Raw genomic sequence first — 17,930 nt, 5'->3', positions numbered from 1 at the left:
TGGGTGGATTCTGCGCATCCTGCAGTGCCACACCAGCCAGTGAAAGATGATCAATTCATGTCATACAAACGCTTGTTGCAACAAGCAGATATAAATTTAAACAAGTGTATATAAAATTGTTGAATAGCCACTTTGCTTTGCTTTGGCGATTGTTGCATGTACGCGGGTGCATGTTACTCACGAGTAGTGAGTTTACTCAGTTTCATTTATTTATTTATTTCTATTTATTTAAATTCTCTTTTTTATTTCAAAATTTGCTACGTTGACTTTCAAGTGCACTTGAACTGGCGTTGCATGCTGCAGAAGCCAGTTTACTACTCACCATGCGTGTGAGTATCTCTTGCATATATTGGCGAGCAACTCGCTGTTTGCGCATTCAACTTGAACTATGTACATATGTATGTAGTTACATGCATGCTAGTTGTAGCTACGTACTTGCTTTTTGTTGCATGTTGCAAGCTTCGCTCAAATGCCCGTCAACAGTAGCAATGGACAAATAAAAATGCGGGCGCTGATTGCTCGGCTTTGAAGTTGCTGAGTGTGTACTTGTCTGTCTCTTTGTCTGCACTCTCTGGTTACTCATTTTCCATTTCGTATGAATGTTTGCATAAAATAGCAAGAGTGTAAAAAAAAACGTAAAGTAAAACGAAAAGTGCACTTGGTAGTAGTAAATTTAATTAAAAGCGCAGCGCTTTTGAAGTATTTAGATACTTGAAAGGACCTTGAAAATGTATACGCCCCGAGACATAGTATACATATGTATGTACATACATATATGTATGTACATATGTATACTTATGTCCCATTGAAAATACGTATAATCACAATTTGCACCCACAACTGCATGGTTAGGTTTTAGAGGGTTAAAGTACTCAGGAATTAAATAATTTAATGCTGAATTACACATGTATAACGAAATGTACTAATTAAAACTGTTGGAAAAAATAATAATATTTATAAGCCTTTAATTAAAATACTAGCAAATGCCCAGTGTGTTTCGCTGCACCTTAAAAGTAGTTTAGGGTTGTTATTCCCCTCACAACGGCCAAAATTACTAGTTTATATTATTTTGAAGTTATTTAGAATGCAGGCGAAGTATCGACTTTTCTCCTTCGATATTTTTAGTTTACCAATATTCGAAATCTTATCGGAATAGGTGATTACGAATCTGAAGTTAAATTTTAAAATTTCAAAATGGCGGATCCAATATGGCGGACAATATTGTGTAAAGTAATGGGATTGGCTTGAAACTAGATACTCTATGAATTTTGGGCTCACTGATCACAAATTTGAAGTTAAAATTAAAAAATTCGAAATGGTCTAGCCAGCCTATATAAAACAAAGTTTCCGAAGCCCACTAGGTGGAGGCTATCGTACGAATGTAGACTACGTTTTTTATTTATTTTTTGTTTTGGTTTTTATCTTTTTGTTGCTATTTTAATATTTATAGTTTTTCTACCCATTACGAATGTAGACTTAACCGTTTTATTTTTTTTTCATATTTTGCATTTTTTGTTTTTTTTTTTATATTTTTTTTTTTAAGAATTACGAACTTAGACTTCGCCTTTTTTGTAGTTTTATTTACTTTTGTTATTATTTTTTATATATTTTTATTTATTTTTTTTTCAATTACCAATTCATTTATTTAATTTTTTTTTTGTATTTTGCATTTCTTTGTTTTTTTTATATTTTTCATTTTTTTACCAATTACGAATTTAGATTTAGTTTTGTATTTTTGTTTCATGTTATTTGCTTTTGTTTTTCTTTATTTTACTTTTTATTTCTTAATTCTTTTTTAATTTCATTAAATAAGGAGGTTAAAAGCCTCTCTCAGAAGAAAAAAAACAATTTTAAATTTCAGTAAAAAAAATTTCAGTAAAAAAAAAGATTTCATATTTTCTTTTTGTGATATTAGATGGTACATAGGAGTACTGCTAAACGACAACGAGCACAATTCATAGAAATTAACGCCTGATTTAATAAAGATGTCGAATTATTTTAAGCAAAGGCTATTTTGAATTATGGTTACCTATTTTTTTATATTACTGCATCTTATTAACAAGAAATATAAGACAAAAGGTAAATATTTATTATTTTCTGAGGGAAAAAATTGAACTTTACTATAAACTGGACATGTAATAGTGTGTGCTAAAGTTTGGAATGAAAATATTATTTTTTTAATATGAACATTTTTTAAACGATAATCAAATATAAAGTATTCATTTTTACTATGCGATATTTTCCTCAGTGTATTGAGGTGATATCAGCCTTGTATCTAGTGAGGATATCCAGCAGTTTGATAGACGTACCTTCCCGATAGAAGGTCAGAATATTCCAGGTGGACATTTGGTAGTCGTATTCCTTAACCATTTGCAAGGCACTTAATCTTTCGATTGGATTTATGTTTCGAGTCCATAACCCTGCGCGCAAAACAATTTTTTAAAGAGCGTTTTTAATGAATTTCATTTTAGGATAATGTGCTAAGGGTACTTCTGATAATTGCATATCAAGCACCGAAAAGACTTTTCATAAAGGAGATGAACATGTTATTACATTACCCTGAGAAAATTTACACTGTAATGGGAATGAAAGATAATCAGGACGGAAATATATAATTAAATTTTTAAGTTGTTCGAAAAAATCACTAAGACTTAGGAGAAAAACATCACTCAAATATTCTTCACAAAAATTTGTGTGCTTAGTAAAACGTAGACCTAAACAAACTGCGTTCTGTGCATCCTAAATAAACATAGCCGGTGTCACGCTTTATGGTGCCCTAATTCAGCAACTTTTAAATAGGAGTGTCAAGCAACAGCGCTGGTATATTTTAACCTAAGAAATATGTAGAAAACTGCGAACAATCTCAAAAGTACATAAACACACGTACACAGCTGCAACACCGGATGCATTTATAAAATCAACATCAACATCCTCCTACGCATTGAGCTGAAGTGGCTGTAGCCATCGTCAGTACTTTTGCTGTTTTTAATGCCGCCAACATCCCATGACAATGAACAAATGCGGACGACACTTTGCGTGGCGACAGTTGCTCCACTTCCACTTGCACAGCGTGCAACACTTTAGCGGACAAACAAACGGACGCACGGACTGGGAGATGACTTTCGTGTCGGCCAAATTAAAAAATACGGTGGGGACAACTTTTGTTTTTAGAAATGAAATGAATTGAAGCGAAAGACGAAAGGAAGGGAAATGAGAGGCTGGTGACCGTAGTACGCGGCGGTGAAATGTGGTTTTAAACAAAGAAATTTGAGGTCGTGTTTATCCGACTCCTGAAGTGGCAAAGTGTGCGTTTCCGCCACTTTTTTGCTAAGCAACTACTACATAAATAGCGAAGTAAGCTGTTGCCAGGAAACTTTTGTTTTAGATTTGACTCTTTTTTTTTTGTTCTGTGTAAGCTCTGTAGGTAAGCTGTTCGAGATGGGAGTTATTAGTGTTGAGCGATAGAGGAAAAAGTGAAGTGATTTAAGAAAACAAAGCGCATGCTGGTGGTTTTGCCGCATAGTCGACATTTTTAAGCCTTTTCTTATGCAGAGCCTTTGAGCATTTGAGCTTAGCGTAAGGAGAAGCTGAAATATGAAAGGAAGCAACTCAAAGCGTTTTGTGCTTGTTGGGTGTTGGAGGAAAATAGGGCAAATAGGACACTCTCATACGAAATGGGCGCACAAACTATAGCTACTAAATACATACAACAAATGCTAGTGAAAGCCAGCGGGGCAATTAATATGTGTGGCATGACGAAACAGACATAAAAGTATGTTGCCACTGGCACAGAAAATCAAGTATGCGTGGCATGCCACCTTCAATGGTGATGTCCTTTGCAGCAACACAAAAAGCAGTTAGCTAGTAAATAACTAAACAAAGCTGAGAGTAAACAAAGCTTAACAACTTAAAGTGACAAAAGCATGCCACTAAAGTTCTGAAGCTACGCAAACAAGTGCGCGTTACTGAATGTGGCAACAAAGCAAAGAATTTTATGCTGCTGCAGTTATATTTAGTAGGGAAACGCAAGGCTCAAAAGGGGCTAGGAAATAACAAGTATGTAGTCTGCCTATTGTTTGCGCGCTTCACTGAGGTGTGCACACATATTCGATGGTTTTGTAAGCGATGCTGCGGTTTGAGCTACAGGATATACGCGCAATTTATTAGGCCAAATTTCCGGTCTCATGTAAACCGATGAAGAAAGTAGTGTGAGATGGTGACAGTTACATCTAAAACAACACCAAAAGTACACCTTGGTGTCCTACTTACTTTAGCCAAATCCGCAATTATTACCTACAGGATATGCAAACGGAAAGGACGCAGGAAATTTTCACGAAAATCTCATTGAAGCAAAGCGTACTCACTTAGCTGCCACTCAAGCATTCAAGCATTTATCTGTTCATCCGCACACGCAGGAAATTGAAATGTAAATTCAAATCGCAGGAAATACGCACAAATCCACAAACAATTCGCGGACCTTGAGATGTTAGGATGGCGATGTAGAGGCATACGTGCATGTGTGCATTAGGGTGATCTAAAATAACTAACCTTACGAATTTATGTTCGTAAAAGGGTTTACTTACTGAGAAGAGAATTTTCCGACTTGGAAAAATTTTATTTTCAATTTTAAAAGGTGCCGGTGCGCATTTGAAATTTTCCGTGTAAATACCTAACATACGAAAAAAATTTTTTTCATTAAAACTTTTACATGTGATTATTTAACTTTTTAGGCCATGAATTCGGTAGATTGGTTATTTTGGATCACCCTAATGTAAATACATACATACACATTGAGTTAGATATTAACGCATTTCATAGCTGTGCCTCGCGTTACCCCGCCCTCCTCAGTCTGCCCAGCAAACTTAATTGAAACGATTTGACAGCTTAATTCCATTGAATTATATTTACTTGCATTGGCGTTTTCGCACTCATACATACGCACGCCGCCCACTTCTTAATTCACATACATATACCAAGCTAGCGAACTTCTTTGGTTGCAGCAAACGAAAAATTAAAAAAAAAAGAAAAGTAACAGTGGCAAAAGTGTCACAAACAAAACTTTTTCAATTTAATATTATGTTTTCTAACTCTAACTGGCGATAATCAAAGGAAGCTGAAGAAGCGGCATATACTTGGCAAAAAAGGAAAAAAAAAGGTAAACGAAACAAACTTCTGCTTAACCACTTGCAGCATACAAGTTAAAAGAAATCAAGCAGTCCAAGAGATCCCATTCCACCTCCTCACCAAATCGTTAACTTAGCAAAAGTTGCAAACAAAATCGAGTTTAGAATGCAACAAACTTGAAATGTTTCAACTTCAGTGTTCTCGTATGTAGTTGAAACTTTTCTACACGCTTATTTAAAAAGTTCTTCGCCATTTTGACTGCCTTTTTCATGTTGCTGACAGGCGGCGTGTAGGTTTGGGGCGTTTTGGCCGTCTTATTGTGTGGCGAAACTGAATTCCCATAATACGATGTTTATGGCTTAAATAAATACATATTTATGTGTTTGGAATGGTATAAGTAAGTACGTATGTATGTCCGTATACGATTGCGTATTATGTATGTCCCAAATATGTATACAGCAAACGAAACTTGTTAACCCTCATCAAACGCACCTTTTCACACTTGCGGACAGAATTGAGGTAATATGAACACACTGAAAGAATTATACAGAAAATCAAAGAGAATTACTATAAAAAAGATGGATGAAAAAACTTGTATAGTGTTTCTAGCCTTCCCTTAATATTACCTGAGCTTCAAGAAAAAAAAAAAAATATTTACAAAAATTTTCAACACATAATAATTTTTTTTTTTTTTAACAATTTAATTTAAACACATAATTTACTCCCAACCAACCAACCGCCACTAAAGAAGTTTCACTTCAAAAATAAGACTTTTTAAGGACTTTCTAAGCGATTGGTCGATTGGTTATGCCGTTTTTTTCTGGAATGGTCAAATTGTTTCAAAGCCTTGGGGTTCAGTTTCTATTGGCAGGTGGAAATTTGTATGAAATAATTACGGCACAGCACAAACTTAACTTTCCTTCAGACACGTCTACTGCGATTTTTTCTATTATTTAGCGTTTTTTGCTATGGAAACACACATTTTTCGTCTTCTTATATGTATATCCTCTGAAGAGACTGTCTTATTGAAAAGCTCCACAATAAGTAATTTTAACACAGAGCTCTACTTTCGTTAGAGTATAAAAACCTAACGTCTAGTTAGTATGGCACCACCGTCTTTCAACTCACATTAATTACATAGGCTGTCTGAGTGTAGAGTCTTCAATGAGGAATACAAGGTTGAATATTTTTTCCAAAAAGCGCGAAGAAATAAATGCAATTTGTTTGGCGTATTCACCTTCTTGACACAGAGGGCCTAGAGGATAGTCGTCGCCGTAGCTGTGTGGTTTAAAAAGGTGTCATCCACTCGGTATGGTCCATGTTCAATCCCTAGTCAGATCAACATCCAAAAAAACTTTTTATAAAACCGTTCGTTGCAATATACTTATATCCTTTTTCATTCGTCATCTGTGGAATAATCTATAACTCTGTTGTACATGTTCATATGTACGTAGGTATGCCGAAATTTGTTTGCGCCTTCAGTATATGGAATTCAATATATTTCTGGGAGCTCTACTTCTGCCTAACTTTTTCCTGAGATCACTCCCTTGCCTTTGTCTTCGAATCGTACACATCTTTCTTTCAGTGTATTGCACAATTCAATACGGTAGATCAAACAAGCATTTTTAATTGATTTTGCAGATACCAAAACCACCTTACTTTGGCATAAGCTTTAAAAATTTCCCAAGAATATTATTTAACGCACTGAAACTGTGAAATATGAAGAGAAAAAGTGTGTCCTTTTTTTTCTTACACACATCCATTTCTCGATGCCTTGGAAGCAGTGAAAGGAACCAAGTATCGCATGTGTGCACAGACACAATATAAATACAACTAAATAAATTTGATTTGTGTGTATTTGTTCTCCTTCTGCATCGATGGCAGCCTTTAGGATTCTTCGTGCATGCGTGAAATGGGTCGCTGCTGTAAGTTCAACACCGCAGGATATGCGCTGCTACATTTCACATGACCACAAGTGTACATATGTACATATTTAGGTACATAGATTTACTTAAACATGTAGTTATGTATATACTAGTAAGTAAGTATAATACGCTAGCGCTGGCTCAGCGTTACAGTTGAAAGATTACAGCCACACAAACAAAAAAATATTTACTACGTTAAAATATGCTAAGAAAAAAGAACAACATTCTTCATTCGAAATGCCAGAGAAGCGTTGAATATGATTGCTACATTTTTATTTGAGTTATCATTGTTATTTGTTTTGCTGGCATACATTTCATTTTACGCACACACACACACACCCTATTACACTCAGCGCCCGCTCTGCAAGGCAAGTCAAGTCTCTTGAAGCAGCCTCCGTTTACTCATTGTTCTTTGTACGCATCATCGTCGCAGGACCCACTGGCCTCCTTCACGCTTGACGTGGTCAAAGTATTATGCTCTAAGCTCCTCGTTATTATGGTTACTTTTCATATGCATGTGGAAACATGGGGGGTGTCCCCTTTTGTTTTCAGATCCTTTTTTGTCATTTTCCATTTAATATTATGAAAGACATTTTTACTGTTAGCTTTCACGTAAGCTTCCTTTCTCTGAGGAAAATCGTTAAAATATATGCGCACCATTAAAAAAATGTCAGTATATAAATAAAAGTAGCACAGTGAAGGCCAACTACATATGTACATACATATGTAATCCGCAAGTGAGCATGCTGATGTACTTACATATGTACACTATGTGCATACCCTGCAAAAAATTGTGCGACTAATCTCTAAAGAGAGTTTTCCGAGATTCCTCTCAATCGGGTACAATTGGGCATTAATTAGTCGCAACTAGTCTCATACGGGTACTAATGGAGGTCAATTAGTCTCGACTCATCCCTTATGGGTAGAATTGGAGATCAATTAGTCCCCAACTCATCTCTAACGGGTACTATTAACGATTTAATGATATGTACGCACTTAGTCAATGAAATTTCATGTGCGGCGTTGGCACACAGAGAGTATTCGCCTTACAAAACTGAGCACCCCAGTTCGAATCTCAGCTGGCGCAAATTTTTATTTTTATTTTTTAAAAGTGACTAGTCGCTTTTTATACCCGTTCGGGTATAAAGGTGAACAATTAGTCTCTTCATAGGACATGCTCGAACAAAAGCGATCAATTCATTCCATATAAAGAGATCAAAAGTGGTATTAGTCGCATGCTCCTTTGCGATTGCTCCCGGAGTCATCCCGGATTACTCCCATTTTTTGCAGGATATGTACATACATACATTGAAATTATACCATAGTTTAAAGGCGCAAAAATAGCCCTTAAACCAGTACACGTTTTAAAAAGTTGCGGTTTTTTTAAGAAAAAAGTTTCATTATCTACAATAAAAAAGGCATTTGACGTAACCGAATCTGTTTTTTCTTGCTCACTGTAAATATGCCCATTTAAAAAAAATTCAAAAGGAATGTTGATTGATCGAGGCATTCATAATGCATGCTTTTAAAATTTTTTGGCTGCGATCCCTTATATCAGCCCACAGGCAAATTTTGCAAAACATTTTTTTTGCGCTATCAATAAAGTTAAAAATTAGAATCTTGAAGCTTCGAAATGCTTTTTTAAAGTCTCAATATGACCATGTTTTTACCGAAATATGGCCTGTTTTTTATGAATCATCTGCCCACATAGGTAAAGCCGAGCCAGCCGTTTTGTTCTTTACTATCGAAACCAGATAAATTTTCGTGGACCCTAATTACAACTTGTAAATCTCAATGTTTTTTTTTTCACGTCAACGTAGACCGCTAATAAGTCTCCCGGACGACTTTGGGAATCACTGGTCTAACAGATAACTAAACTTTCCAAAAAGGCCTAGGATATGTGTCTTTCCAATTGTCTTTTTTTATAGCACCTTTATGAATTCATACAGCTTTGGTTGCGTTTTGCCACAAATTTTAAATAATTTTCTATATTATTAAACGTGTGATATGAGGTTTCAGTCGCTCTTAATTTAAAAAACTTTAATTCTGCAATTTTAGTTTTTCGGGCTGGGAAAATAAATCAGATTTGATCAGAAAATTACACATGGAATATAAAACATAAAAGGCGGCTCTAAAGATTAAAATTGTATTCTAGTTAAAATTTGTAAGGCAAGTTTTAGATGGAAGATCTTTATTGCATATTTATCGACGTACCACAAAAACGTTAAAAAATAAGCATACATACCATCCAACTTTGAGCAAAGTCAATACCAATTTATATACATAGCTTATAAATAGTTGTAGTTGTACATACATCTGTATTTAATATAGAAATCCTAAAAAAGATAATTTTGAATTTGAAATTCAGTACAGATTAACTGGCCCCTTAATCTATGATTTGTAATTTTAATTTAATCTAACAGTAAAGTCTACGAAAGCGGCTTGAATATTTTTAGGTAACTCTAAGCATATTCTACTTTTTATTTAAAAATCCATTCATTATAAATTCAAGCTGCTAAATGGGATTGGCCTTAATACTATTCATGCGTTAAGAACATCAAGCTCACATACGCTCCGTTTCAATATAGTTAGTTAATAAAAAAGTTAGTTATAAATTCCCAAAAAGCTTAATTCTGTAAAACGCCGCAAAGTATGTAATCAAACTTTATAAAGCTTATTTGGTTGGCGTCTAAAATATGATTTTCAAAATAAACTAATTTTAGCGGCACAACAAACATATTTATTTAGTTGTGCTTAATTAACGCAACAGTGCATAAACAGCCGACAGCCTCGTCAGGATAAATAATTAGTCCTATCGATGACTAATGGCTGACTAAGTTTGGCTAGAAGGAGAGCGTTCACTGATGATGGCTGCTGACTGTTGGTTGTTGCTTACTGAATCCGGTGCGCCGGAGTGTGTGAGTTTGCCCTATGGCACGCTATGCGGTTTAATGATGCAGAAAGTGCGGTCAAATGCGAAATTAATTTAACGAAAATTACTAAAGGGGTTATTAGAGAAATATTAAATTTTAAATTGTGTAGAGCGAGAAAAGGATTTAGTCTCGTTGCTCTTTGATTTGGCGCTTTTGCCGTTTCGGTGAATGGAGCACGTCGCCGCGCAGTGATGACGCTTAAATTAATTTGTCTCAGCAACAATTATTTCCAAGCGAGTTAACTTGTATCAAAGCGAACAGAGTTGAAAGGGTAGAGAAAGGAGGTGAAAATACATAGTAGTTTACAAGCAATTGTGTTGGATAGTGGATATGGAGGATAAATGGCTAATACATTTTTTTTTATTGGGTTGAAGATAAGAAAAGATGGCAATTATATTCTCATCGCGTCAGCTGTTGCAGAGAGAATTTTTTTGAAGCAGCAGCCCAATGCCTTAGGCGAGTCGTAGATTCCAGAATACTTCATCTTTTTTAACTCTTCTCGCGGCGTGTTAGATGTCAACATTTTTAATGCATTTATCTGGAGACCTGTGGGTTGCTGGTATTGAGTTACCACCTGTAACCAGTTCCGTTGGTCTCTTGGTTGGACTTGACGAAGTCGCTGTGTTTAATTAAGAAGTACGTTCTCATGGTTTTTCCAAAAGATCCTTGTTCTTCCCTTATTTCCTTTTCCTCTCCCGTAAGAGCCTTTGCAGATATAAAAGGCGGGGATGGATCATTAGTACCACGCTTTCTACATCGGGTCTTATATGTTCGGTGTGGCTTACCAGTGACAGTGAATGATCGTCGTCGCCGCGATCCGCACCAGTCTTCTATCCCACTGCGGCCTGCCTGTCCAAAGTTGGCATGGAGATAGTCCTTAATGCCTTCCACCTATAAGCCACGAAGCCTGCAGGTCTACTTCGCAGCCAGGTTATCGCTCTCCGATGACTTTATCGACTTTCATGCCCTCCATAGGACCTAGGCATCGCCTCCCACGGGTTTTATTTTATGCCCGCCATTTTATTATTATTTTTTTTTCAAAAACAGAATTAAATAAGGAGTAACACCTTCAAGGATGGGAGTTTTTCAAATTTAATTAAACTCAAAACTGCATAAAAACTACAGCCTTATTCTGTATCACGAATGATAGGCAACACGAACGATTCGTCTGCAAAGGAATGCTTCAAAAATTTGTCCGGCGGCATCCTTTTAGCCGGTCTAAACGCAACCGAGACCATTGCAACGTAATGTATGAAAGGCAAGACGAAGACGACCGATAGAGTTTAAAATCGCAATCAGAGAGGTTGTCGTCTGCAGACGAATCGTTCGTTTTGCCTATCGTTTGTGATACAGAATAAGGCCCTTAATGTAGGAATAAACAAATATTTTTTATTAGCTCACTGCTGATATGCGTATATCCATCCACCTTTAATAAAACTATCAAATTTATCATAAAAAGCTCGAGCTCTCCACCAACTTTTACTCTCCCCTTTTTATACTCTCCGCCACTGTTGCTGCTCAGCCAAGTCATCCAAGCGGCAACGTCCGTGTCTCCTTACTTATTTGCCATAATTTCTCATAACTTTATGATAAAAACCCCGGCAAACCGAACAGAATGAGAAACAAATTTTCCAAGCCATGACAAGGATGTAGCCAACCTAAAACGACAACAACAAGAGCAACACAATCACATAACAATAAAAACAAATGACAATATCAAGAAACTATGACACAAGAACTTATCAAAAAGTTGTTTACAATTTCTAACTTGAACTTTTCCGCTTCTCAAATTTTTATTTACAGTTGCACAAGCAGCAGCAGCAGCAACAGCAACATCAGCAGGATATGAACGCCCAAAGTAAAGTGCATAAAGACCAATGCCAGACTGACAGCAGTATAGATATGCCGACGCAAGAAGGAAGTCAACAATCGCACTTATAGGATGCTTAAGTGAAAATGTCGCCACGTCCACTAGAGAAAATGCGCTCCGATAGAAAGAGCATGCAACAAGGGCCACACTTGAAACTTCTCACTGAAAAAGCATTGAAGAGAGGGAAAAAAGATCAAAAACATAAATAATAACTAGTCAACAAAAATGTATCGTGCAACAAACTTGCCGCCGGCTTGCAAGCAACACAAATAAAAGTTGTAAATAGAAATATTTTATTATATAACAGTAAAACACAAAATCGACAAAAGTTAAGATGCAGCCACGACTATGTGTGTGTGTGTGTGCGTGCGTGTGTAGCGCAAGTAACTTGCAATGAAACACAGCAGCACAAGCAATAAAGTACGAAGTGATAAATTGAGCTGAAAGCATCAAGACGTTCATAAAAATTTCCACTGGCGAAAAATTTATAGCGCAAGGACTTAGCAAAAAAAGCAATGGATACTCAAACGAAAGCAGTGTTGTATGTGTGTGTGTTTTTTTGTATACCAATTTTTTTTTTAATTTCGTTCGTGCCGCGTTCAGATAACCTTGCCGCCTCGAAATTCTACAGCCACGCGCTGCTGTCACATCCATGCCCCCTGCATTTGAGCTAAATATGTATGTGTGTGTAGATCACGTTTCATATCCTTGTCGCATGCAGCGCGAAGCTCAAGTGCAAGGTTCGCTTATGCTAGTTAAGCGCGAAAATTGAACACATTTCCCCTCTCACTTTTCTTTTCAGCAAATCCCAGTGTTGTTTTTCACCAGCTGCCTCATGAATTTTGAAAAATTTCCGCGTAGGAGCAACGACGAGTCCAGCGACGCTGTGTAGCTCGGATTGTTTTTAGGAGCCGCAACACGTCTGGCAACATTGAGTGAGCGAGTGTTGCACGGTAGTGAAATACATATAAACGTATAGCTAGGCGCCACCATTAAACCCCCTCACCACTCACCGCTCAGTGCTTACCTTGGCGCTCAATGCTTAAAGCATCACGACTCTGTTGCCAGCGCTGAAAGCACGCAAAATAATCGTGCTCGAAGAGAAAATACATAACAAATATGTACAAATAAAAATTAAAATACGATTGTGTTTGGAATAAAAGTGAAATATATAAACGAAAAGAAAGTAACGAAGCGGAATAAAAGTGTATGTAAACGTTGCATTTGCCGCTCGCGTTTTGTCGTCTCGTGCAACCCTGCCGAAAGCCGGTCCTCCGCCAAAATGCAAGTTCAAGTTCAGCGTTCTTGAGCTACTTAAGCTAGCTATACGTACACACATAGCTTGCTTGCTTGCTTGCTTGCCTGCTTACTTGCAACGTGCCACATCTTACGCTTCGTTCGTCGGTCGGTCGGTCGCGCGGTCGTTCGGTCGAACGATTGGCCGTTGTTGCTGGTTTTTTGTTGTGGTCGCGACAGCATGAAATCGAAATCGAAATTGAAATTGAAAATGGCAAACACAAAACAAGGGAACAGAAGCGGCAATAGCACCAGCATCTGCGCTAGTTGCAGCCATAAAAATGCACACAATGCCATTGTTGTTGCCGGTCAAAAGTGCCGTCGTGTTGTAAACATGTCACGCACGTCATCGCTGCCACACAGTGTTGCGCGGCAACAGCTCCGGAATTGTTGTGCCGGCTTCAAAGCCCTCCGAGGATTACTACGTCGCATCGCAGTTTTGTTGGTTTTGTTGCTGTCAGTTGGCGTTTGTGTTGAAGGTAAGTGGCCTGCGTGTTTTCATTTATTCAATTTATTAATTGTGAAGGTTTTTTTAAAAGGAATCAAATCTAAGTTAACTTCTTTACTGATTACATATAGCCAAGTTAAACTCTTGTTGTTCATTTTGTTGATAAGTGAAACTTTAGAACTTTAAGAAAAACTAGTGAACCCGCAAGTGTTAATAATTCATTAAACTTATTGAATAATTTGAATGTAACGTTTTAAACACGTGGCAACGCTCTTCAAACACTCCAAATATTCAAACTAAAGATTTCTTAACCTTCTTTCGTTAAACTCCCACATTTGTATATTTCATATACTTTTTGTATTAGTTAATTAAATTAGACCTTTCAAACAGGTGGCAGCCTCCTTCAAAAGTATTTTCAATCTAAGATCTTGTTAATGTTTTGCTAATAAATTAAAAAAGTTTTGCCTTTTGATATCTTATAAAATAAGAAGATTTTTTAATTTTTAAAGTTTTTATAAGCAAATATACTTTAAGCAAGTTAGTGAAATTTTTTTGTAAGCGTAGTGACATTAGAGCTTAAAAAAAAAATCTTATAAATATTATAAATGTGAAAGTTTGTATGTTTGGATGTTTGGGAAATCATCACGCGGAAACAACTGCCCGGATTTGCATAAAATTTTGTACGCAGATAGCTTATGGGCCAGGTTGGTTAATAGGCTATTTTTTTAAGAGTTGCCACCTGTTAAAAAAGTTTCATTTATTTAATATGCTGGAACGACTGAATGGATTTGCATGAGAATTTTTAGTCAGATAGCTTATGACCTAGATTGGAAAATAGGGTACTTTTCTTAAGAGTTGCCACCTGTTAAAAAAAGTTTCATTAAATTAATATGCGGAAACGACTGAATGGATTTGCGTGAAATTTTGCAAGCAGATAGCTTATGACCTACAGTGGAAAATAGGCTAATTTTTTGGAAGAGTTGCCACCTGTTAAAAAAGTTTAATTAAATTAATACGCGGAAACGACTAAACGAATTTGCATGAAATTTTGCACACAGATAGCTTATGACCTAGGTTAGAAAGTAGGCTACTTTTTTTTAAGAGATCCCACCTGTTAGAAATGTTTAATTTAATTAATACGCGGAAATGAGTGAACTGATTTGCATGGAAGTTTTCACACAGATAGCTTATGAGCTAGGTTGAAAAATAGGCTACCGGTTTAAGAGCTACCACCTGCTAAAAAAGGTTAACTAAATTAATACGCGGAAAAGTCTGAACGGATTTGCATGAAATTTTGTAAGCAGATAGCTTATGACCTACAGTGGAAAATAGGCTAATTTTTTGGAAGAGCTGCCACCTGTTAAAAACGTTTCAATTAAATTAATACGCGGAAACGACTGAGCATGACATTTCGCACAGAGATAGCTTATGACCTATGTTGCAAAATAGGCTACTATTTTAAGAGTTATCACGTATTAGGAAAGTTTAATTAAACTAATACTTGGAAATGACTGAACTGATTTGCATGAAATTTTGCTCAAAGGTGGTTTATGACCTGGATTGAAAAATAGGCTATTTCCTTAACCGGATTTCCGATCAGAACGAAATTGAGTACACTTACTACGGATTTATCATTAATCGTACAGTTGATTACGACTAATTAATTTTAATCGTCAAACGCGATTAACATTTTAATCGTTAATTTTTAATCGTTAATCAGATTAACAGTTTGTCAACACTGTGTGAAATCATATTCACGGAGAAAAATGGACGTTTTTGGAAAAGCGTTTTGGAAAAACGTTTCCCATACTGACTGAAAGTTTCATATTGCATATCTCTTCAAATGTTTGGGGTAAAGCACTCAAGCTTGTTATGGAAATACATATGTATGCAAATTAATTTTTCTATGCTGCATATCTCTGGAGTTGTTTATTGCAGAGGACTGGAAATTGGCACCGAGATGTGTATACAAAATTAATTCCGTACTCGAAGAGAAGAATTTGCGTTATTCGAAAAGGGGACATGGTTCCTGCCGTACAAATTTACTGTTTTATACTTGTAAAAGGCAGGTGATCTAGCAGGCACAGTCGATCGTTGTCAATGGAATATTAAATTTCTTTTCTGAATATATCAGTTTCCTTTTAACTTTTCTCTGATTCATATGTAACTCTTGCTTGAATATACAACTTAAACCGAAGATCGGCGTTTATCCTTGACATACTGCTTATCTCTAGAGATGTTCATGGTAGAGTACTGGGACTTGGCACTGGGGTATGTAAAATCAATTCTAAATTCATGGAAGAAGATTAGTTTTATAAGAAAAAGGGGCGTGGCACTTCCAGTACAAATTTTCTTTTTCTTGCCACATATCCCTGGAAGTGATTGTGGAAGACAGAATAAATTTCATTAAATGGAAAAGGGAGAGCCGGGTTCGGCCTTATAATCTAAAGCTCTCTTGAGGCATTTGCTACAGTAATGAGAAGTGGTATTTTATCAAGGCCAGGTTATTAAATTTGAGTTGGAAATATTAGAACTCGCCATGGCACCTCCAAGAAGGTTACACGTTCACGCGTCGTATACCTGGAAACCTTTTAAGGTAAACTTAGGGGGAGGAGAGAGGAGATTTTATAATTTCATAGTTTTAAACGGCCTAAATACCTTAACTCGCTTAACAAATAACGAGCTATAACGAAATGGGCACAGAAATAAAATCTAACATCATTAAATTACGTTTCCTATTTGCATAAAAGCGCGGGGTGAAACCCGCGGGTATAAGCTAGTATTTTTATAACTTACAATGTTTTTTTTTTAGTTTGAACATTATAAATATTCAAGTTGCATTAAAAATATGTTCCCCATGAGTGTTTTCCATTTCGTTTATATTTTCGAAAACGGCATTTATTCCAGAAAATATTTCTTAAAAAAAAATTGTCAGATTATTATGTGACAAATTTTAACAGTGTATTTGTTTGCTATTTAATTTAAGTTATTCTCTTATAAAAATTTAGTTTATTTTTAACAAAAATGAATGTTTCAAACTTTGCACAAAATTAAAAAACAATCAACAAAGTTTTGTACAAATTTAATCCGTCAATAATGGATGTCAACCGAACTTAATTTTGGGGGCCAGTGGCTGAAATGGTATTACAGATGATAACTGGCAACTAAAAGCTGGCAACTGACTACTGCATTTTTGTGGTCCTACGGAATTTTGATTGAGATTAAAACTGTTTCTTCACCTTATTTACAGTCAAGTCTTAGTTGCTAGAACTTAACTATATGTAGTTGCTATTCATAGAATTTGTCCAACTGAATACTCAGTTTTTTTTCAATCCAAAAGCCCAGACAGCATACAGAAGCGTTTTTGGTATTTATAATATTTTATTTCTAATTGAATGCATTTTTCGTGCAACCCTGCTAGGTATGTTCGATTTGTTCTTTGAGGTACATATGTTTATTGAAGATTATTTGGTGTGAACACCTCATTTAACAGCTTAATTAACTTTTTACTTTTATATGGAAGAAAACGCCTCCCAATATGTACTTTGACCTACTACAATTTAAACCACACATGTTTGAGGAGTTGCGCGAAACCGCAAATATATTCCTCTATTCTATGCGTAGCAAAGATTTAAAATATATGTATAAATTGTACCGCCTGAATTAAATTTTTTTATTTTATTTTATTTTGTTTTTTATATTATTTTGTTTAATTTTTTATTTATTTTTCATTATATTATTTTTAATTTATTTTAATATATTTAAATTTTTATTTATTTCATTTATTTTAATGTTTTATTTTGTTTTATTTTTATTTTTTTTTAATAAAAATTTTTTTCTTTTAAGCTTTAATTCATATTCAATAAATTTTTATTAATGAAAACAAAAACCAAAAACCAAAAATAAATTTTCTTTGGCATTTAAGGGGCTAAAAAACTCTTGAAATTTTCGTCGCTCAAAGAGTTAAATTTTTCTAGAAATTCTGAATAAAAAGTTTAAAATTTTGAAGTTTTATTGTTAAAGTTTGTTAATTTTTTTATAATTTGTGTACGAAATTGGAAATTATGATTTATTTGTGTGGTGCTGCTTATGTAATGTGCTAGACTTTTATAAAAAAAATTATAAACAACAATTAAACAAAAGAAAAAAATAATCAAAACTGTTCAAAATGTCACTTAACTTAATCAGTTGACCACAAGTGTGTTGTTATATTTACATTTGTTGTATGTACGTATGCACATAATGCTGACTGCACACGAGGCAACTGTTGAGGCAACCAGGGCATTTCTAAATAGAGCATACACTACTGAGACGGCCGTCCGTAATGGTTACCT

General features: G+C 35.5%; 1 protein-coding gene across 1 annotated transcript in view; it reads left to right on the top strand.

Moving 5' to 3' along the window:
* Window positions 1–17,930, top strand: part of LOC118743097 (roundabout homolog 2) — a 568,533-nt gene that overhangs the window by 112,311 nt on the left and 438,292 nt on the right. Inside the window, exon 2 of the mRNA XM_036475600.1 lies at window positions 12,655–13,627. Coding sequence (XP_036331493.1) covers window positions 13,330–13,627 — 298 coding nt within the window. The 5' untranslated portion in view covers window positions 12,655–13,329. The remainder of the gene's footprint in view (window positions 1–12,654; window positions 13,628–17,930) is intronic.

This window comes from Rhagoletis pomonella, unplaced genomic scaffold (genome assembly GCF_013731165.1).
Source record: "Rhagoletis pomonella isolate Grant_MI unplaced genomic scaffold, Rhpom_1.0 Rhpom_scaffold_00007, whole genome shotgun sequence".
Classification (NCBI taxonomy): domain Eukaryota; kingdom Metazoa; phylum Arthropoda; class Insecta; order Diptera; family Tephritidae; genus Rhagoletis; species Rhagoletis pomonella.
This window is presented reverse-complemented; position numbering and strand designations above follow the sequence as displayed.